Raw genomic sequence first — 23146 nt, 5'->3', positions numbered from 1 at the left:
AAAGGCGAAGAGTCCCTTGCTATTTTTCTCTTTGCACCTCAGCTTTCTCTTTGTCGGTCGTTGTGTTTGCGTACGGGAATACCAGTATTTCTCATTTTTCTCCCAACTTGTAGCTATTCTATGGAGACGCTGGGTTTTCAGCCAAGCTGGTTTCTCCTTGGCGGGGTATAAGATTTTGTTTTCACTGGAGGGATGCATAAAAGTCTTGGTCGCTTAATGAAATCAGCAAAAGCTGATTAGGGGCTCACACTTTCTGTTTGCTTTTGCAAGTCGCCTGTGGGGGAGAATGCCGTTCACAGCAGATTTTCATCTCGTGTAAGCCCTTGTCTTAATCTGAGGAGGAGGCATAAGGGCGTTGTAAGTACCCGTACAGGCCTGGAGGAAGCTGCAGCAATTACAGCCTATTTAGTCCCCTCTTGGCCCTGGAGTTAAAGACAGAAAGTGTATCCCTCCTCCCTGTTCAGGCAGTCTGGTGCGACAGCGGAGCACAGGCAGCTGGGCACAGCTGGACAGCAGTGGCCCCGGAATTCCCGGGAGCAGGGGCTTGCCTCACTTGTGTGTCTGCATTGTTTGCTTCCCATCTTATTCAAGATTGTCACAACTTGCTGGTATCTTTCCCTCTTGTTCAGCCTGGGTGTACCCAGTTTCTTCCACAAAGCTATCTGTAGACTTAGGAGATGTACAGAAGTTTAAAATTTTGGGGTTATAGGTGTGTAAAAACACACATGAAAATCAGTGTGTGAGGCAGAATTGTCATTAAAGATACCCATTAGTATGTACTCCTTCCTGTTGGACTAGAGGTAGTTGTTAAAATTATTCAGAAATTGCCATATCTAAGTTTGCAAAGAAAAACCCCCTCCAGCTTACTGCGAGAGATTTGACACAATTGAAAAGGTACTAAAATGAACTGATGTTTTAATATTAAAGGAAAGAAAATAAGTGTAATTTGTCATATTGTGTGTTCTTAACAAACACTTTAAAATATAGTATAATGTGCTTCGGCCAGGTGATTTAGTGATATATTTATTTCTTTGTTATCAGTGAGATTTCTTGTACAGCATGATGCTAGTCACTTTCACTGTCGAAATATCGTTTCTCTTCACAGCCTGTCATCCCATTCATTACTGTATGAAACAGAAAAAAAATCCTAAGTGTATTACTACTATTTGCTGCCAGTACTGGTGTTACATTTGCCTTTCTCCAGAATTAGGGGTTCATGACATTTGGTTATTTTTGACTGGCCATGTGGGCGAGTAAAGTCACTTTTCTATGGGATGTTTTACTTTCTGTAGTAGCAGTAATGCAGAACTATGAATGTGCAGGATGGCACATCTTATGATTATTATTGACACCCACCTTGGGTAAATTGAATATGTTCCAAAATGGACTATATGCAATTCCAAATGATACGATAAACCTTACACCAGCTGTGTGCTCTCATAGCAAAGTTTGCTAGGACAATAATTGCAAAGCACCCCCTGCTTCAAATAGACAGGAATGTCCCTTTAAAGGTTAAGCAAGTAATGAAACACGGATTTTATGTGCAATGCAGTGTTTCTTAAACAGTGTCATCTTCCACTGATATGGAATATGCTTGAAGGAAGTTACTTTGTTTAATGAACTATCTTCAGGAGAAGGAATTGTCTCATGATATTGGTCTGATTGGTCGCCAAGGCAAGGTGCTTCAGAATGAAGGCTGACGCTGTCAGCCATAAGTTGCTGTCACATTTTGGCAGCTGTTTCATTTACATCAGAGAGGATTTGCAGTGATTCTAGAAGATTCAAAGTAACCCAAATTTATTTCAAAGTTATTTACACAATGAAGAGTTACCTGGAGAAATTTTTTCCTTTTTTATGTGTTAGTTTATTTAATATTACTTTAAGTGAAAATTGAATAGAACAATGCCAATAAAAGGGAGAGGAGGATGTAGGTGAGCACATCTGTTTTCATAGTAGTACTTTAACACAAAGTGACTGGGACTTTCTTTTAGCTCATAAGAACATACTTTAACACTGTTTTAAAGTACAGTCTATATAGCTCACTGTCGAGCCCCTGGTGGTCTAGTGGTAAAGGCGCCGCGCTGTCACCGCGGAGACCCGGGTTCGATTCCCGGTCAGGGCCACTCCCGGGCAGGTGGGGCTCGTTAGCCCTTAAAAAAGGCAACCCACCTACGTCCTAAGGACCTCGCTGCCACCGTCCAAGCTCGCTTGGCCCCGGCAGATGAACCTTAGGATTAAAGGGTGGGCTCAGTTCCGCGCACACTGTGTCTCACCTAAAAAAATCCAATGCGCAGGCTGGAAGGTGGAAAGACCTTCCCCGGATCTTCGCTCGCGAAGACTGGCCATATATATATAGCTCACTACAGATGTAAATTGTGAAGATGGAAGAAAATGACATTTCAAATGCTATGGTGCTTTAAGTGTTGGCAATATATTTTGTTGCTAAGTTTTGTCAACTGTCTCATGTTCAAATGTCTGCTAAATAATATTTGACCGTGAATAAACTAGAGACATCTCTGAAGTACCTTTAGACTGAGAACTGTACTTTGATGTATTTTGGTAATCTTCCTTTACATGCATGCACTCAATGCATCTAGAAAATATATACAGGAGTATATATGTAATAAATACTATTACAACCCCTGCGGAAAAATTTTAGGGAATTAAAAAAAATTAATATAACAAAAATATAAGTTGCATTCTGATTATTGAATTTAGGGACTTGTGCAGCATCCTCCCATGCCCTCAAGTTAGCGGTATTTGGATAATTTGCCTCAGGTCTTGTACCTTAAGTTGCAGGTTTTCGATAGGTGGCAGCCTTACATCTGCATCGGTGAGATGTCAGGGCTACAGAGTGTTGGCGGAGGGGACGGGGGCGGTGAGGGAGAAAATGCCGTGAGTAAAATCAGGGCTGGTTTTGGTGAAGTGTATAACACTGGTTTGTTACTTTTTTTTTTGAAAATTTTTTTAGAAATTACTACATGATACCAATCTTCTTAATTTAGCTTGATTAAAGTTCCATGGCAGGTTAGCTTGAATTTAGTCTGCTATATAGTTTACCAATTTTTACCACTTTATATATCCTGCAGTAATGTTACTGTAGTTCTTATTAAGGGCTGGGATCCAATTGTTTTAAGAATTTACAGCCACAGGAAAACAAGAGTCAACAATTCCCTGAAAACTTTACAGTCTCACATCTTTTCCATTTCATTTATTGAAGGGCTGTGGTCAGAAGTTCTATTTGCAAGTTATATTGTGGTTATCGGCAGCATTTCAGAGCATGCTTATTTAACAGAGAAGGAGATTTCTATATTTTATTGTTCTGTGTACTTGTGAGTTACAAGACATTTTACATGGTAGAATGTTATATTCAACAACTTTGATATATCTACAATTAATAGCTGTGTTTGAACTCAGCCGAACATTCCTCTGGCACCTAAAAGGGAGTGGTATGGAAGATAATGGAAACATATGGAGATAAAAGTTGATTTTACTGCTCACACCTTAAGTTATGCTTTCAGTGTTTTGGATTGTCTATCCCATTTATGTGACCCTACTGGCTAATATTGCAACTGATAACGTTATGATAGCTCATGTGATGTTCAGTGATTCACCCACAACTTATGGTATTTTTTTATTTTTTAAGGTTACCTTGCCAAAAGTTATGAATATTACAAGACTGATGGACAGGATAAGACAATTGGGATGATTTGGATGTGTGCATACAAGTTTCAGCAAGTGACAGGGAAATTTTGTGGTTTGTGTGCCATTAAATTCTGGAATTTTGTCCTTTAAAGTCTTTAAGTATCAATAGGACCCGAAAGAATTCTGTTAGGCCAGTATTGCAGATTTTGAGCAATTGGTGGGCACAGGCTTGAAAGTTAACACTTAATTGTTAGTTTAGTACTAGAAATTTGGAACCTAAAAGTACAGAATCTACCTCACAGACATAAAGTTTCATCCAGGTTCACAATTTGTAGCTTATTGTAGTCTTTCTTATGTCTATTTTGTTACAAATATAAACATATTTAAGCTCTTAAATTGCGTGTTTTCACTATTAGATATATCTGTGTCTTAGATTTTTTCGCAGTTACAGTTCATTTGCTTTAGAAAGCAGAGAGATAATTACTTATTTTTGTGGTGAATAAAAGGATATATTGCTGATACTTGGGATGTAAATTACTTAAAACTGGAGTTAGCCTTGGTGTAATTGTGTCATTTCTGTATTGCATTGCAGAGACGGTGAACTGAGTTTGAGTAGATCAATGATCAATAGCTCTGATAAGATAATTCGAAAGGGTGGCTCCTCAATCTTCCAGCATGCTGTAGAAGGTTGGAAAATCAATTCTTCTTTGGTAATGGAAATCAGGTGAGTGTCTTGAATGAAAAGCAGTTCATTTCATATTACCTGTAATTCTTTTCATTCATGTTTCTTATAATTTCTGTGGTCTGGAAACAATAATGTGATTTACCGTTCAGGTGGATGGTTTGTAACTATATATTTAGGTTTCAGTGTTAAGTGCAACTGCATTGCATTAGACTTCAAAGTCATCCTTCGTAAGAATTAATAAAATGTTTTCGTCTGGCTGTGGCAGTCAGACCTGTGCAATCAGCGTCTACATTATGCATGTCCACATTTAAGCCGCTTGTTTAGAACTCTTCCACAGTCAGTGGTGAGAATCCGGTACTTTTAGGACATGATTTCCTCTCATCCTAAAGGTTTGAAATAGAACAGCTGAAAGTATTGCGAACATAGCAGTTTTCTTCCCTTAACTACAGAGGGAGCTTAGACAGACAGCTTAGATGCAGGAGTCAAGAGCCAGGGCATCAAATGCTGTGAATCCAACTCTGGCCATAGTTGGTCCACATGGCAGGTCAGGCACTGACAGTATCCATGTCTTAGGCAGTTTTCTTTCTTTAAGTCAGAGAAACCAAAACGAGCCTTAGGCTGCTGCTGATAGTTAGAGTGAACATGGCTTCTCTGAAGGAGGAACTTATGCTATTTTATGTCCCTAATCCTAAAACATGCAGAAGATAAAGGTAGCTCAGAAATGTATGGAGCTGTAGTAAAGGCCTGATGTTCTGGAAGCCTTGTGGTATGATGGACCTAGTGCAGCCTCACTGCAAAAAGCCAAGGAGCAGCATAAAGGATGGAAAGCGTAGCAGGATTTGGGTAGGCAGAAAATTAATACTGTGGAGGATGTAACTGTCACTCAGCTGCTTGTCAAGTTCTCTGTGGAGTCCCCACTTCTTGACTGCCTAGATTCAAGGACTTCAGTCACTTAGCTGTGTTTCCTACTGATGAAGACCATGTGGGCACTCCGAAGTGCGGCTGAGGTGTGTTTTAGGAATGGGGTTCGTTCCAGAACCATCATTCAGTCTGTTTGATCAGTCTATGATTGTTACATAAAGGCTGATTTCTGCTCCAGGACAGTCTAGAAAAGATAAGCAGATTGTCAACATCAGTGATGGTATTTAAAATTTGTGTGCATATAACTGACAATTTAAGTTGGAGAAATGTTAAGTAACTCTAGAGGAATACTGTTGAAACTTTGTTTCATAGGCTGTGGGTCTGACAATTGGAAGAAAACAGCTGTTTGTGAAGTAAGCTGATTTGGAAGCTGTTGAGTGACTATAAGTAAAGACAGATAAATATTTACAGTAATTTTGTTGAAAAATTGAGTATCGTATTTCAGAACTATGTAAAACCAATATGCGTTGCTGCTCAAGCCAAACAACAAACAAGTAAAAATATTACAATAACTTTTTTGATGAAAATAAGGAGAAAAAATGGAGCTTGGGTTATGGTAACTTTCCATCTGTTTCAAATGCAAAATACATCATTCAGACAGAGGTAAAATACTAGAGAACGGTTTAGATTTTTTTCCCAGCTTGTTAGTACATGTGTATCATCTCAATGTACTAAAATCACAAGTTTTGAAATAATTTTTTTCTTTGCTGTGGGCTGGAGGGGGAACATTTATTTAATAAATTATTGTTGCGCACTTAAGAAGCATCATGATGTGATAACATTGTTTTTAAAAAAAAGTAGTGCAGGGAAGGATTTAATTTTTTGGAGAGGTCTCATAAATACAGTGGAGAAAAAAGTATACCCTGTACCCTAATTTAAGCAGTAGAGGTTCTACTGTATTGTAAGGTTTTCTGTATAGTAGAGAGCATCAAGCTGAGGTTATGTCCACACTGCCAGTCCTGTTTCAAGATGAAATAGCTACCACTGTGAACACTGAGGCAGAGAGCAAGTGTTTTAACTGAACCGGTAAAAGAATTTAGATTAATATGATTTAGGGCCAAAAGCTGACATGAACTATATGAAAGGAATCAATGCTACCAGCCAGTCATAGTCTTTCCAGAAATCCTCTTTGCTGACATAGCATAACAAATTCAATTATGGTACTCAGCAGTGAGGGAGGGACATTTGGCAAGCTTTTCACTGAGGAAGCCACATGCAAACCCTTGTGAGATGTGTTTCAATCTGATGCTGACTAAATGATCTACTTTTTCTCACTTTTACAGGTGGCTTGCTATATGCTTTTCTTCCCTGTTACAGCAGTAAGAAGCATTTTGGCTTTATTTTTACACTTACACACCTACCAGGACTAACTTCAAATGTGTCTAGTGAAGTCCTAGAGTGTTCTTGTGGTTTAAATAACTATTCAGCCCTCTAAAGTACATATAGACCATGAAGATGATTTATGCTTCATTGTTGCAACTATTAACATGAACAGTGGTTGGTGGTCTTGTGGTGTGAGGTTGACCATAGGAAGTAACGGTAAGACAGAAAAAAAAAACAAGCTAGTGCCTGTTGAATTATACATAAAACATTTTCAGTTCTTAGGAGTGGGGAAATAATTTGAAAAACCATTAGTGTACAGCATAAAGATATTTCATAAAACTTAAATAAAAGACAGCTACTTTTATGTCTTATATCAGCTTTACGCCTGCATTAAAATTTTAAAATGAAGAAAATATTTGAAAGTGAGCCTTGCTTTGCGCAAGGACTCTTGTTCAATAGTGTGTTGAACCTAGTTGGCTGGCATCTAGAATATTATTCTTTGCTGTTTGCTTTGTTGACTGTAGGCATTATCTCTGACCACTTATTTTTGCTTAGGATAGTGACCAGTCTGTCAACCTCAAAGGTGAATTTTTGGCAAGGCCAGGATCAGATAGGAGTCAATGAATGAAAAAGCTCCTTTATCATGACCCCATGGAAGGATGGAAAGCTTTCACTTGGTTTCTGATGCTCTGGGACTTTGCAGCCAGAAAAGGCAGACTGAGGAGTGTAGCAGCTTTCCTGGGAGAGCAGTAGTACTTTGGAGTTGTTAAGCAGACATAAGAAAGAAGAGCTAGACTTTCTGTGATTGAGGAGGAAATTATTGGTATTATTAATTACTTGAGACTGTGGGAAATTTGACGCCTTGCCAATCATGACTGGTCTGGTGGGAGAGTGTTTTTTCCAACTAATGTTACCTTCTGATTGCTGACAACTTCTTTGAAGAATAATAGGTAATTCTTGTGTCTAGGGAGGGAAGACTGCTTTCTTAGTTCCCTTTCTGTCTGAATGATTTCTGTTGTGAGGAAGAGAATGTGCTACAGTTTTATACCTTACGTCCTTTCTATTCTCTGTAGCAATGTGAAGGTTTTCCTTATGGTTATGAAAATAAGGAAACTTCAGTTGTACTGGAAGCCATAGTTTCAGAAAGGAGGAATGTGTCTGAGATGGTGCAAACTTACCTGGGGAAGAATTCTACACAGGGCTGATACCAGCACATCTGTGAGCTGTATGAAATGAACTACAGCCTGATGTCTCAGTGTATGATTTTCTTCCACTTATTTTTGATTAAGTATGGGCACTTCTAGTGGAAGGAGCAGAAGGTTTTGAATTGCAGGAAGGCAAAATTTAAAAAAAGTACATTGAGGATGTATTTATCTCTGCAATGTAACAGAAAATTTCCTGTCAGAATAGTGTGAGAACTTGTAAGATGTTAACAGCATCTAAAGAAAAAAATAAGGGCAGTTTCCTCCTTAGTAAGGTTCAGATTATTATCGTTGTTTGTCTTTCAAGTTTACATGAAACAGCTATGATAAGTCCCTGAAGTGCAAGCCGTATGTACTGAACTGGCAATGGAGCACTACGATTGGTTTGAAGCTTTTGGAGCAACATTTTGCAGCCATTTGCGCTGTTTCCTTCAGATCTTCCGTGTGTCAAAGATCTCATACAAACTGGGACTCTCTGGTCTGGTTTAGTCGTAATAAACTTCAGGGGATTTTTGCTTGCCTCTCTACCTTGCTTATCCTCATGAGAAGCTGGCATATGGCCAGCCTTCCTATGGTAAGCCTAAGTTGTCATGGTCTGTTCTTTTCCTTTTGCGTGCCCACTCTCCTGTTTTATGACATTCCTTTTTGTGTGGCCTCAGTTGTCTGGGGGCTGCCAGGAATTGTCCCAAGGTTATTTGCAGTTAGGCATGTTTTTAACAAATCCAAATTAGTGGTTGGACTAGATGACCTTTAAAGAGCCATTCCAACCCAAATTATTCTATGATTCTAAATCTGCTTTCCTTGAAGAGGTTTTCTTTAAACTTCATTTCAGTCAAACTGAAGTGAAACCCAAGAGGTGCAAACACCCACAGTCACTACTGCGTCATCAGGAAGCCAAAAGGAGCTGGAACTGCAGCCATCTACAAGGGCAAGCTGTGACCTTTTGTGACCACAGAGCTTGTTCTCTTGTGCTTTTTAAAAAACTAATTTAGCTGAAAAAAAGCATGCTTTATCTAGGCTGTAGTCCTTGGTAATTTCAAATGCTCAGACCCACCTTCTGCCTTCCAGCTGAGGAGCATGAAGCAATGTCAGGACTTGCTAGGGTGAGAAAATCGAGTTGTTTGTTAGACCTGTGTGAATTAGTCAGAGAAAGTCTGCAGGAAAGCAAGAAGAGGAATCAGAAATCTACATCATGACCTGCACAACTTAAAAAATAAAAGTTTAAAAAAAAAAGCAAGTTGCTTCTTGTCCTCAAGTAAATGAAAGATTTTGCTAAGAGTGTAGTCTGCCATCCACAGGCAAATTGCTGTGGGAAACGTGCTAGCGTGAGGAGTATGGTGCTTCTGGTAAGGCTAAGAAAGCACTGATATAGGCTACATAGGGAGTTTGCCAGGTCCCCACCACAAGAGGTTATTAGGAACACATTAGATAAACATAGGCTGGAAGGCTTGTAGATCTTCAGTGCATAGAGAGAGAATTAGGCAAACACTTAGTTCCATAATGTGTTAGCTGGTGTTCTAGCCCAGCTTCCTGGGCACTGAGGATGCCCTTTAGGGGCTTCCCATCATGGTTACTGTCCAGATGAGCCCAGATGCCCCAGCAGTAAGGGTTTCTGGCACTGCCTTCCTCTAAAGAAATGATTTTCCCAGGAGAAGCATTGGAGGTCATATTTCAATTTTGTTGAGAATTTCTAAAAATATAAAATGATTTGTAATCTTAAAAGTCAAATGATTTAGTCATTTATTTTCTTTCCCTGATCCACACAATTCTGCAGCAAATGAAGAATAGTTTGACATTATAACAATTTTGTGGTACAAAGGCTACAGTACCAAATAAAACTAAAAAAAAAGGAACAAAAGGAGAAAAATGTCACCATATTACCCCAGAGCAATACATAGTTACAACATTTGGAAAGCTGTTCAGAGACATTACTATCTGTTACATGAATTTTATCAGATAACTGGGAGTTTAAGTAGATACTTAAATATTGTGAAAATCTGTTTCTGGTTATCAAAATAAAACCTTAGGTCAGATTGTGACACTGTATGTTTGTGAGTCAAGTAAACATGTTGCAAACAGCTACTTGGCTTCAAATAAGAGTGAGCCACATCTGTCTCACCTGCCCACAAAAGGGTTCAGGCTACACCCATGATAGAGTTTTATTTGTCATAACAAAACTTGGAGACCTCAAATAAAACTGTTTGTTTATACATCTTAGCTTAAGGTTGCAGAACACATTTGCTTCAAGGTTTGCTAAAAATCATGCTGTTTTTTTCCCTTGGTGGAATTGAGCTTACTTTGAATTTTATAAGCAGTTTGAAGTGGATTAACATTAGCTTGACGTTATTTTGTCATGTCGGTTTAATAAGAATAACCTTGTTGTGCTGTTTTTTATTCTGTGGGACAGAACAGAGATTGAAACAAGTTCTTATTAATCAGCATGAAACACTCATGAACGTATGTTCAGGTTTTGTCACTTCTCTTAGACATTTTTTTTCCTTTTAGCACTTATGTGAAAATGGGAAGTACTGCTATCCCCATGGAACAGATGAGTCATCAGCACAGAGGAACTTAAAACAATAGCATGAATTCTGCATTCTTTATCGTATTTCTTCCAGTATTAAAAGATATCTGGATAGAGTCAGACAAATCAATAAAAATATTTTAATTTTAGCAAATCTCTTATAAAAGGATTCTATTGTGTACTGTAATACCTGAGTGTACATTTAATTGTGTATGCTAATGACAGCTTCAGATAAGAAAACATTTTTAAAAATATGAGAAGACGCTAAGAATCAGTGACTTCTACCCATCTCAAAATTTTATTGTAAAATAAATTCCTTAGACCTTTTAGAAATTTCAGCTGTGTTAAGTACGTGATTGATTATCTGATTTTAATTCAGATTCTCATGAAAGTCTTTGGAGGACTTCTCTAGCATATTGATAAACAAATTTTGAATGTAAATAACCAAATTAATAATGGAAGCTGAGGTGCTTTTATTTTTTTGTCATTCTTTGCATAACTTCACTGCCTTCCTCTTTTTAAAATAGTATATAGGATACTGTATTCATGCACAAACGTTGCTACTTTTTTGCTATCAAGAAACAGTTTTATGCCCATTCATTCTACCTATCGTAGATGAGTGCTTTAAATTACTAAAGCAAATCTTTTCGTGGTCACATGTGACTTTTTCTAGTCAGAACTCTAGGTTACTGTACACTTCACATAATTTTTTTGCTTTTTGAGACTTGTGGTCACCCCTTCTCAAGTCAGAGTGGATGTGAAATGAGTCTCTGGATAGCTTAGGTGATGCTATTCATAGCTTTTGATGCATTTGTCATATCCTTTACAGACCCAGCTATAGCAGCTCTGTTCCTAGATACTGAATACTTTTAGTAGATTTTAATACTTCTAGATTGGGAAGTTCCTTCTTTCTTACTCTTTTTCATTGTGTAGCAATTCAAGTATCTGTTGCAGAGTGCCCACAAAGTAAAGCCATCAAACCCATGGAGATTTTAAATCCATTCAACTTAAAGGCTGAAGCTGAGCTTTCATCTTCCTTTACAGTAATACCTTGCCTGGTCTTACCAGAAGCAACACTCAGGATTTGCCTATCCTGCTCTGTTATTCCGAGCCTCAGAACAAGCTGTCTTTGCTCTGATACTGCTTCACTCATACATGACAGCTATAACTGATAGCCCAAGACATACCAGATATTCTTTCCTTTTTTTTTTTTTCCTGTCCTACTTTAAAAAAAGTGAAGAGTCACTTGAAAAATGTTTTTATCATGTTTCACTTCCCCTGTGGCTTTTAAGATCAGTTCCATGGTAAGTATTTTGTGTCATTGCTTGTAAGATTCAGACATATTCTTCCTTTTTGAGGCAGTGACATTAGACCTGGCTCGTGAACATGGATGTTTCTATAGTTCATCCCTTTTAACTTGTGGGGGATTATTTCCCTTTATGGCTGTAACTGAGTGTTGCAACTGCTAGAGTGGCATCTCTAGTTATGTTTTCCTGTTTTGATGTTCGCTAAGGAAGTTCTGCTCTAAAACCTCAATATTTAAAAATAACATTCTCTTAATGAAATATCTATTCTCTTTCAAATTTCACTTTGCTTTCTGAAAACAGTGGAAAATATAAAGTTTTTGTTTTTCTTGTTTTGTTAAATTTGCAGCGGCAAAAGCATCTGTAAGAATTATCACATGCTGAACACCCTGCCCCAGCTCAACACTGTTCTGTTCCTTGAGAGTATTGTACTTGTGTTCAAATGTGGTCTTATGTCTCTTCACACACATACATGCTTCACAGAGCAAGGGTGGACACAGGTGTGTAAGGCTTTGCTTATTTGTAGTCCTGAGCCACCAGTGGCTCTTGCAGCTCTGGCCTGGAGTCCTTCCCAGCTTTTTATGTCAAGTGTATACTGAAAACTGCTCAGTGCTGTCAGTGCAGGTCTTATTCATCTCATACATTAGCCATTCCCTTGCAGTTATTAAATGTCTCTTTTGAACTTATGTGTGAAAAGTGTGCCAGTTTTTGGACCCCAGTCCCCAGCTGTCATGGGCAGAATGGAAGTTCTGAATGGCTGGATCCAGTCTTAACCCCAGACTTGGTCACCAGTTTATGTTTAAAGGATTGTATAGGTGCAGTTGAACCTATGCATAGCTCTGTTCCACAGGATTAAGGGTAGGACACCAAATATACTTACATTAATAAAATAAATTATTTATTGATGATCATAATGATAATTATTAGATTAAAAGATTTTGATCAGAATTATTTATGACACAGTATATAGAGAGTTATACCTACTAAAGTAGTGCACTATTTATTGAAGCCATGTTAGAGCAATGATACTAAAGCTAGCAAAACAGTTGAGCAGAAATTGATGGTACTCACGCATACCAGTGACTGTGGGCAAGTCTCTTTTGCTCGGCCTTGAGAAGTAACCTTGAGAGGGGTCCCCACTTGAAGGAGGAATCTCCATACACTCTCCAAGAAGGGCTGTGTTAGAATTCCCTACCATTAAAAAGAGGTACTGGGCTTTTGTAGTATAAAGTGATTAACTGTCAGTCATACATCTTCAGGCCAGGTGTGTCAACTCAGCAGCTTTAAGTAAGTGATCAGCATTATCACTTGTTGGTTCCTTTAGCAGGAGCTTTGTCTGCTGCATCCTCAGCAGTGCCAGTTTCTGTCAGGAAAGATTATTCTTCACATCCCCAGAATGTTTAACTTTAGGGTTGACAAGTCAGACCAGTCTCAGCATTCTTCAGAACTAAAAGTAGGGTCATCCACCCTTCTCCATTCCCCACTGATAACTTTTGCAATTAGAGTCAAGTTTGAACTCTTTTACCCCCACTTAGGCAAAGCATCCTGATGCACTAACCCCATAAGCAGGTACAGTTACCATGACTTGACTTCTTCAGCTGACATAAAAGCAACCATTCTTCACCTGTTACTTGCTGTAGACTGGGAATATATAACTGTTTAATTGCCACAGTTCACTTGATCCATGGTAGCTTATTAAACCAAAGTATTTTGGTCACGTGTGTCTGTACCTGTCTAACAGTTTAAACAATTAATTGCAGAGAAGCACAATAAATGGTTCAAAGTGATGAAGAGTTTATTAGTGGTTTTGAGTTCAGCTAACAGCTTGACTAGACCCTGAATTGCAGTTTAATTTGCAGTTTAAATTTTAGTTTAATTTTTGTTGAAATTGGCACAAAAGACTGTGGGTGTTCTCATTTCAAGTTAATTAGGATAACTTTAGCTGAACTTCAGTTAATTAGGAGGAAGTTCATGCTAAACTGAGTATGTTACTCTTACGGTGAAATACGAATCTATAAGAGACAGGACCATTCCTGAACCAACCTGATTTCTAAGAGATAACATTTTTTAAACCATAAATACTTTGTATATTCAACTGTGTATGAAAACAAACCTCCACAGTCCTTTTTAAAAATGTATTTGTTCCAGAATTTCGTAAAGATAGTAAAAATCTGTATACCTTCTAATTTCCATAGTTATCTTCCCATGGTCTCCGGGCGCCTTTGTCTATAGAAGTCATTAAGCTCTATTTCTGTAGTATTTATGTTATATTGTAACCACATTGTTATGTTATATTGTAACCACAATCTGAACAACTGATCTGTCCTAACAGCTTTGCTTTAACTCCATCCTAGAGCATGACAAATGACCTTAGTATGACTGACACTGCCTATCCTCTGCTTTGTGTTGTGTGCCTTGTACAGTCTGTATTGGTGTTTAGATAATCTCGGTTCCAACAGGGAGTGTTGGGTTTTATCTTTGCATTTTTCTGTCAATGCAGAAAGAACATTCTTCAATTCTTGGATGCTGAAAGAGATGTCTCAGTGGTCAAAAGCAGCTTCAAACCAGGAGATGTAATTCATTATGTACTGGACAGGCGTCGCACCCTAAACATCTCTCAGGATTTGCACAGCCTTCTCCCTGAAGTTTCCCCAATGAAGAATCGCCGATTTAAAACATGTGCAGTTGTTGGAAATTCTGGTATCCTTCTGAAGAGTGGCTGTGGAAAAGAGATTGATAGCCATGACTTTGTAATAAGGTAAGTTTTCATCTGCTGTTGAAGATGAAATATGTTTCTTGGCTAATATTTTTCTTGGAGAAAAGCTAGGAGAAATGTTTTAACCAGAGGTATATACTATAGGCATTATCTGAAATTAATCTGAAACTATTCATTGCTGTGTTATTCCTCATATTTAAATACATACTTGTTTTATTGACAAGGTTATTTTTACAGTGAAAATAAAACAAGGGCCAAGGAGAGAAGCTTGTGCTGCTTATTTTTGCTTTTTACTGTTCTTATTCCAGACAAAATAAATGTTCTTACAGAGGCCTTGGTAGAATAAATGCAAAATATTTTCTCTCAGAAATTACTTTTTCTTAGCTCTTAGTCAATACAGATGGCCTTCTGTAAATTACTTTAGTACTTATGTTCAGCATGGAGTAAAATTTTGATATGATGTATTGATGCTGAACCAGGCTGCCGTTAAGGTAGTTGGAAGTCACCCATCTATATTCCTTCACATTGCTCTAATAACACATTTCTGCAGTTTGGGCAAAAATGTTGATATGTATTGCTTTTTATTCATACTTCAAACATGCATAGTGGAATTCCTTTGGATTTCACGTATCAAAGGGGAAAACTGACCTCATTTAACAACTTGGCATTATATAGAGAATGTTGAGCAGGAGGCAGGTCCTTCTGCTTTTGAAACAAAAGTTTCAACTGGTTTGGTTTGAGGAGGATGAAAGGGCAGAAAACAGGAGGGTAGTAACAGAAAACAATGTAGAAATAGTAGTCATTGTGAGTTATTTGCTTTTTCTTTTCTCACTTTCAAGAAAGATGGTGGCAAAAAAATATCAAAAGGACAGAGAAAAAGAAAAATTACAGGTTTTTAGTACGTAAATCAAGCAGGATATACATGAAACTTGTATTTCATTTGAAAGGTGAAGCAATAGCACATTGTTCTTTCTTTTCCTTATTTGTTTTGCTTGTACCACTAGGTATTCAAATTAACATCCTTATTGCAGAAGGAATTCAAAAGTAATTACCACATTTATAAACCACACTTAGGCTATGGCAGGCTTTTGTACTCTCTCTGACATTAAATTTGATTAATTTAACAGGACTACAGAAAAATTTAGATACTAGATTTTCTGGATGAAAATTTTCTTTCAGAAGGCAAGATACGTACTTTTATTTAAAGCATGTGCTGAATTTCTTTGAGGTTGTCCCCATGGTCTCCCCAATGTTTTAACTAGCCATGAAACTAGGTGATGATGTCTGGTAGGTTTTAACCTATTCAGGCTATGTGGAAAAAAGATAATATTCTTAAACATTTGGTGAAGCTTAATAGGAACAGTAGAAGGTTACTGTTGCTAATCAGCTGGACTGGAGAAACTTATGGGTATTCTGTGAGAATTGTGAGAAACCAGCATAGGTTGCCCAAAGAAATTGTGGATGCCCCATCCCTGGAAGTGTTAAAAGTCAGGGTGGATGGGGCTTTGAGCAGCCTGTCTGTGAAATATCTCTTATATGGTATATGACTAGTAAAGTGATCAATATAACAATTAGTTAGTCTGACAGTATCGTGGTTAATAACCTCTAAGGTTCTGGGAATAGGATGCTTGGCCCTGCTCCCCATAGGGAATTTTAACACAGGGTTTGTTGTTGTTGTTTGGTTGGTTTTTTTTCATTTGCAAATTAAAATGTTTTTGAAATCATCTATCTGATAACTTAAACTATATGATATTTATTTATGTAAGTCTCCATGCACGCCTATGTACATAACATCTGTTTAAAGTAAATAGCAATAATTTGTTTGTAGTTCAAGTTAAAGAAAAAACAGCATTCTTCAGAGTTACATTTTCCCATATTCCTCATCTTCCATTTAGGGAAAGTTATATGCAAAACAATATGTAATCACGTGGTGTAATTACGAAGTTCTGGTGTACTTCATAAGCATTCACCTCTATTGCTATTAGGATTCTGATATTAAAATGTACCATGACACTCTGTTAATACTTTTGTTTTCAGCTTATCTCTTTAGAAGTGAAATGCACTCATTCTATTTGTCCCCTGGTGATGTTCTGAAAAGGAGTTACTGTATACCTCCAGGTGTGTAGGCTGGTGAACAACATTTTTGTAGAATCTTCTGATGCCAAGTACATTATGCTTATGTGCTGTGACAGTATGTCACACTGTTTTGGTTAAATATATTATCCAGTCATTTTGATAGTATTCTATGGGTTTTTTTTTTTAAATCTGAAGGAAAATTGTGTCTGAGTTGTTTCTTAGAGCAGCAGTTCTGATGTTATACCTAACACAAACAATACCGTAAATTTAATGGTAAAACTGATAATGAAGGTCTGTGAAAGTGAAGAGGACACAACAGATATCCAACAGTATTTGCAGTACAATAAGCTCAATATCCTATAGAGGTAACATGAAGGTGTTAATAATAACAAATACATGCACAGAAGTTACACAAGTTTAGTGAAGTAATCCCTATTTTGACAGTAGAAAATGCATTCCATCTAATTAAAATGCAAATCAAGGAGACCCTTTGCTATTAAAAAAAAATCCCAAACTGTGGCAACTATAAACTACTCCCTGTTTCCCATATTCTTTTCCTTTTTACCTCTCATGCTTTAATATCCTGTTAAGTAGCTATTCGTCTACTACTCTTGCAGGGATGAGCTAAAGCATCCTGCATTTTGAGACCCAGAGAGGGTCTCAAGCATTCCTAAATCTCTAGTAAGAGGAATAAGTACATCTTATTCCCCCATTGTCCCAAAATTCTCATGCCAGATTTGAATTAGCTGTTGCATCTTAACAGAGCAGATGAACTTGTTATAGTAAGTGGGATGTTTTGAAATGCAGTAGGTACCTTGAACTTCCTGAATAATGTAACTATATTTTAAGGTAAGTGCAAAGTAACAATGCTAAACATTGCCAAGTAATAACTTGGAACTACTTCTGGCAGCTACTCAGTATCAAAAGAAATTTAGTTGAGCTGTGTGTTCAGAATTCAAACAATATCAAAGATGAGAATGAATTTTTTTTTTTTTTAAAGTAATATAATTCAACATTCCTGATGAGAACTATTCAAAAACAGAGGCCAAGTTTAGTTTTGGAGTTATTTGGTTAAAACCAACCAGACAAACAAACGAAGACCTGGTAAATAATATTGTGTATTTTCCTGTGGTGACACCATGTCTGGAAAAGTCCCTTTCATTTTAATTGGACTATGTGGAGAACAGGCCTGTTGAGTGAAGCTATTTGAATAGTTTAGGGCTGCTCTGACAAGGAGCAGCCATGAGAAGATATTGCTTCATTCTTTGAATTGAAGTGCCTAGTTTATACGTTACAACTCCTCTTTTTTCACTGGAATTATCTCCTGCTAACTTGTATCAGCATTTAGGAATCAAATGGAATATTTTTACCATCAGTGGTGATAAAATTTTGCTGTGCAGATGCAGCTCTTTATTTTTCCAGAGCACTTTGATTTTCATTTTTTAACTTGACAATTCTTGTGGTTAATGAAGTTGACATGGAAAAAACTTGCAGTCTTTTTTTTTTTTCTTTAAAAAAAGGAAGAATATGTCCTTTAATAAAGTCTCATTTTGCAAGGAGGAGGATAATCTGTTTTGAGTCTTTCCATAGTGTATTGATTTTTGTGGAAAATTGTGATATGCAGAAGTAAGCATGATATATGGTATGAGCAGAAGACAGCGTATATGGTGAGGAAGAACGACAAACCTAACTATACCTTGGAGTTGTGGTTGCTTATTTCAGCAGAGCACTTTAAATTGTTAAGAGATTAGTAGTAGCTTCTTTAATCTGCATTTTTCATTCAGCTGATAGGAAAAAAGTAATCATACATTTGGCAAAATAAAGATATTTAGAATATTAATTTACTTGTATTCTGGAACTTTTTTTTTTAAAATTTGTATCAGCTTTTATGTCAAAATACTTTTTAATACCCCTTTTTTGGACCATAGCCATTGTGCTGAGTAGAGCTGAATGCTTGGAGAAAGCAGATCTGTTGAAAGCAAAGTGGCCAATTTAAAGGGCATATTTTAAAACATGATTCTTCCCTTAAAAATAACATCTGAATACATCATGACTAGCTCATTAGACCTTTTTCAGATTTCAGATGTGACAGCCCTATTTTTTTCCTTTTCTCTCTTCCCAAAAATTGTTACACTACATTGAAATGAAAGAATAATAAAACCATCATCTTCCAGTGCTCTTGCTCAGTGATTTCAGTATCTGAGAAAGGGGAGCACCAGTGTTGGTCTTCATTGTCAATTACTCAATTAGGTGTGGGTGGTCTCCACCTCAGGGGAGCCTCAGAGAAGACCTTAATTTTTGTGGCCATGGTTTTTTTTGTTTTTTTTTTTTTTAAAGGAAGTTAATTCTTACAAAGTATATTTAAGGACAGAAGTCTAGAAGACTCAGGAAATATAATAAAAGTGACTTTTGTGCATCCATAAACAAGTGATCAAGAATTCCAAAGAGTCTGCTTAAATAGTGTCCTATGAGCATCCAAATGTAGGGCTCACAGGGTTAACCTGAATCTTTTTATAATATGGTAATTTATCCATAAAAGGATAAAATTATTTTCAAGTTGCTTACTCCTGCTGTATATAATACAGAGCTTTTAATTTAGTAATTTTCTGAACAGTTGCAAACTCAGAAAAACTTCCTTTTTTGTACATTGACTGTTTTGAGAGGTGACAATATTCAGAACAGTCTTAGTCCAGATGTTGCCTTTTTTGCTGTTCTCCATTTTGAAATGTTCAAACTACTGCTTCTTTCTACATTCCATAATAATAACTCCAAAGTGCTTCTCCAAAACAATGAAAATTATAATTTTGTCTGAATTTATTGCAAGAGTAATAAAGGTTTTTCAACCCTTTTTGTCCTCACAATATTGCAGATTTTTTCTAAAATTTTCTTTATCAGAATTATAACACTTTTTCAGCATCTTGATAATTACCTTATAGAATATGCTCTTTGTAAATTGTAATGTGTAAAACATTTTCACATAAAAAGGCAAAGATGCAGGTATTCAGGATACTACAAAGTTCCATTTCTTAGTTTTTTTTGCATTAAAATATCATTCTCAATATTTCACTGCTGTGAAATATTTCAGTGCTGTAGGTTTTGTGGTTTCTTTTTTTTTATTTATATAAATGCAACAAACTTTCAGTGATAAAAATTTCTTTCTTTATTTTATTGTCAAAAGAATGCTGTTGGGAAGAACAGTAAAACTCTAATTCATGTGTAATGTTGCAGCACGGACACACAGTAAATAATGTGTTTTGCCACTGTCTCTAAAATACCACTTAGGCTTTCTCTGGCAGTTCACTGTGCTGTGTCAGTTGATGATAACTTGCATTTCAGTCACTGGTGTTAAAGAAGATGCTAGGAAGAAAGAATTTAATGTTACCAATAAACGTTCTAGTCTGGACAACAAGAATTAATGAAGTTTAGTACCAGGTGATGTTACAAAAATCATCTTCATACTGAAGTGGAATCGATCATAAATTCAGTATTCTTGTGGACTTGTGTTGTAAAAGGGGATATCAGGTCAATAACGGTGTATTTTACATGGCACATCTTAAAAAGCAGCCATGATTGCTGTATGTGAGTAGAATCTATAATGTTGTACCTGAACCTCTAGCCTTGCAGCTCTCACAAGACATTCTCTGTTGTGCCATGGTTAAGGACTGGGATGAATTGGGATATGTCGGCGCATTCCCTGCTAATCCAGATCCCTATGGTTAATTTGAAGCAACTTTAACCTTTTCAGTAGCCGAACAAGTATGCAGAACGTGTGAGAATCCATACATTTTACTAATAATAATGGCCCGTCTTCGCGAGCGAAGATCCGGGGAAGGTCTTTCCACCTTCCAGCCTGCGCATTGGATTTTTTAGGTGAGACACAGTGTGCGCGGAACTGAGCCCACCCTTTAATCCTAAGGTTCATCTGCCGGGGCCAAGCGAGCTTGGATGGTGGCAGCGAGGTCCTTAGGACGTAGGTGGGTTGCCTTTAAGGGCTAACGAGCCCCACCTGCCCGGGAGTGGCCCTGACCGGGAATGTAGGAAGTTTGTGCATGACTCTTTGTAATCTCCCTTTTTTGGGTGTATGTGAAAGTGATCACAGCGCTGCTGCACACCTTTATTTGAACAACCAGGCTGGAAGATGAGCCGCATACACACAGGAATTAGGGCAATGTGCTTCTCGCATGTAGACTGAGTAGAGACTATATTATTGACACTAGTCACGGTAATGCCTTATGTTTCAGGGAGGTTTAATATGTCTGCCAGCAACAATCTGATTATCATATTTTGGCTTCTCAGACTATATGTGGTTAATATTGTGTGACTGATTTTTTGGCTTTGTTCTACAAAGAGAAGATATTAATGAAACAACAAATGGTTTTAAAGCACTTTTTTGCAGCCTTTCAAAATGGTTTCTAAAGTGTTTATTTCAACTTTTTGATCCTCAAGTGTACCAATTGTTAGAGGATTAAGATGTGTACAGATCATGGCCAATTCTTGCGTTGTTGCTGTATGTAGAATATTATTTTAGTTTTCAGTATCAGATAAAATGGAAATGGTAGTCATTTTTACTCAAGGAAATTTTCATGACCTTTTCTTTTTTAAATTAATTTGAATAGAACAACCTACACTCTATGAATACTAGGTGTTGGACATTGGCATTCATATGCATGATCTATATGTTTATTAGTGACAAAGCAAGTTGAACTGAATCTCTCTGGAATAACTGACTTTTTATTTGAGTATATTTTGTGACTATGTTTTCAGTAATTTCTTCTTAAGCTCTGTTCTCTAAAAGATGGTGTGTGTTATGAATGTGCTTGGACCATAAAGATGTCACAGCAAGGGTTGATAAGTTTGGTGTAAGTGTGGTATAGGAGTACTTACTCCATTCTTCAGTCTTTTCTCATGGCATACAACTCGAACTATTGGCAGTTTGTTTTTTTTTTCCCCTACACTTTTTCTGAAAATGTCCCAGTGTAAGTAATATATGCAACAGGTGGTTGTGGAAGAATTGAGTTTTCAATCACTGAGACTTTATGACCTGTGTATCTTAGCATCCCAGTTGTTCTACATGTGTCCAAAATACCACATGATATTTCAGACATTATCTAGTTTTTCCCTTGTATCGCAGAGCTCTCTTTAGTAATAACATTGCAGTCCATCTTCCTGTTGCAAATCTTCCTGCTATTGCACTGAAAGCTCCTGTGTAAGAGCCCCTGCATTTTTAATATAAATATTTTATATATTAGCTTTTCACTGTCATGATTATACACAAATACTATATAAGTTAGGTGCCCCTGTAAACTTACCAATTATCTAAATCATATAATTGATGCCTAATACCAAGTTAAGACTAACTGACCTGTTTAAATGTCTGTTTTATGAGGTTTTAGCTATGGCCTGATCTGATGTCATGGGGAGAACAGGGACTGCAGCATTAATTTGAGGCACCTTGCATATTATTGCCTAAGATACTAGCAATCACCAGTTATGAATGTTTTCCACTTAGGTTTTTTTCTAGCCCCCTCTCCCAAATGTATCCATCTTTGTCTCATGACACCAGTTTCTGAACACTTCTGCTGTAGGTAAGTGGTTAGAAGTAAGGGAGCAAATAATAACTCTAATTATTTGCTAGTTTCGTGCAAGGGAAGGACGAAGTAATAGAGCTTCTGATTAAGCCAAATTACATTGAAAAAAAAATAGCCGTAAGATTTTTGTTTCAAATAATATACTTAAAGTGATTTTTTTAGGGAAAAAAAAACAAACAAGGGAACAGATGAAACCCATTATTTATTAAATTTTTTTTTCTGGGGCAAAACGCATTTTATCCTTTTCTGTGGAAACAGTCAATAGCTTGGTCTCAGGGGAAAGAGCATATTCTTCTAATATGCTATATTGTCATTGATCATATTTACAGTTATTTGCTTAATTGTTAAGTCAATCTTCAGTGCTATGTGTGACTGTTAATTACAATCTGTTCTTATATTCTCAGTGTCAGTAACCTCACAGCAAGTTTGTCTTGCTCATCTTCCACCTGCAGGCTGCTTACCTGCAACCTGCTTACTTACACGTTAACGTGAAGACAACATTGGAGTTGTTTTTAGAAGGAATGGCATTTGATGGTATGTTGCAGGAAGTTTGTGGTTTGGAGTCAAATTTTAAGCAGGCATTTAGTTTTAAGGTATCAGTAAGGTAGCATGTGAGTAAGGGGAAATTCAGTAAATTACAGTCCTCTATTTATTCTTCCTGAAATAACCCCCCAAAAAACATGGTTTAATTTATGATTTATAAATCGCTAGACACATAATGGTAAAGCTTTTGGTGTAGAATCCCTCTCACCTCCTCATCACTGCTGTGAAAATATTTGGCATTCTGTGCCTTATGGCAAATTAACTAGAATTTAAGTGGTTCAATTAATAGGCTTCCTAATTTCACTATAAAGAAAATTAGTGTATGTTTATGTGTATCTGAATGCAAAGTTTTCTTGAAAGAGTCATGAGAATTGATAAGAGATCATTGACATTTGCTAGCAAAATAAAAATTCTAACAACAGTATGAAACCATGGCATAGCATAAAGATGCATTAGAAGTTAAGTAAAAGCTATTTATGTATATTCAGGTCTATATACACAATAAACAGTAACTAGTTTTTATTAGCCTTGAAGCATATAAGAAACATGGAGATAAACTTTTTAGCAAGACCGGAATGAGGGTAAATTCAGACTAGTTATAAAGAAGATGTTTTACAGT

The 23146-nt window shown here is 36.9% G+C and overlaps 1 protein-coding gene across 1 annotated transcript in view; it reads left to right on the top strand.

Moving 5' to 3' along the window:
- The window catches only part of ST8SIA4 (ST8 alpha-N-acetyl-neuraminide alpha-2,8-sialyltransferase 4), a 57170-nt gene that overhangs the window by 776 nt on the left and 33248 nt on the right, over positions 1-23146 (top strand). Inside the window, exons 2-3 of the mRNA XM_050328444.1 lie at positions 4238-4369; positions 14105-14362. Of these exons, the coding sequence (XP_050184401.1) occupies positions 4238-4369; positions 14105-14362 (390 nt within the window). The remainder of the gene's footprint in view (positions 1-4237; positions 4370-14104; positions 14363-23146) is intronic.

The sequence above is a fragment of the Myiozetetes cayanensis genome, unplaced genomic scaffold, assembly GCF_022539395.1.
Source record: "Myiozetetes cayanensis isolate MyiCay16 unplaced genomic scaffold, myiCay2020 scf4, whole genome shotgun sequence".
In the NCBI taxonomy this organism is placed as follows: Eukaryota; Metazoa; Chordata; class Aves; order Passeriformes; family Tyrannidae; genus Myiozetetes; species Myiozetetes cayanensis.
Note: the sequence above shows the minus strand (reverse complement) of the source record. Positions and strands in the feature narration are given on the sequence as shown.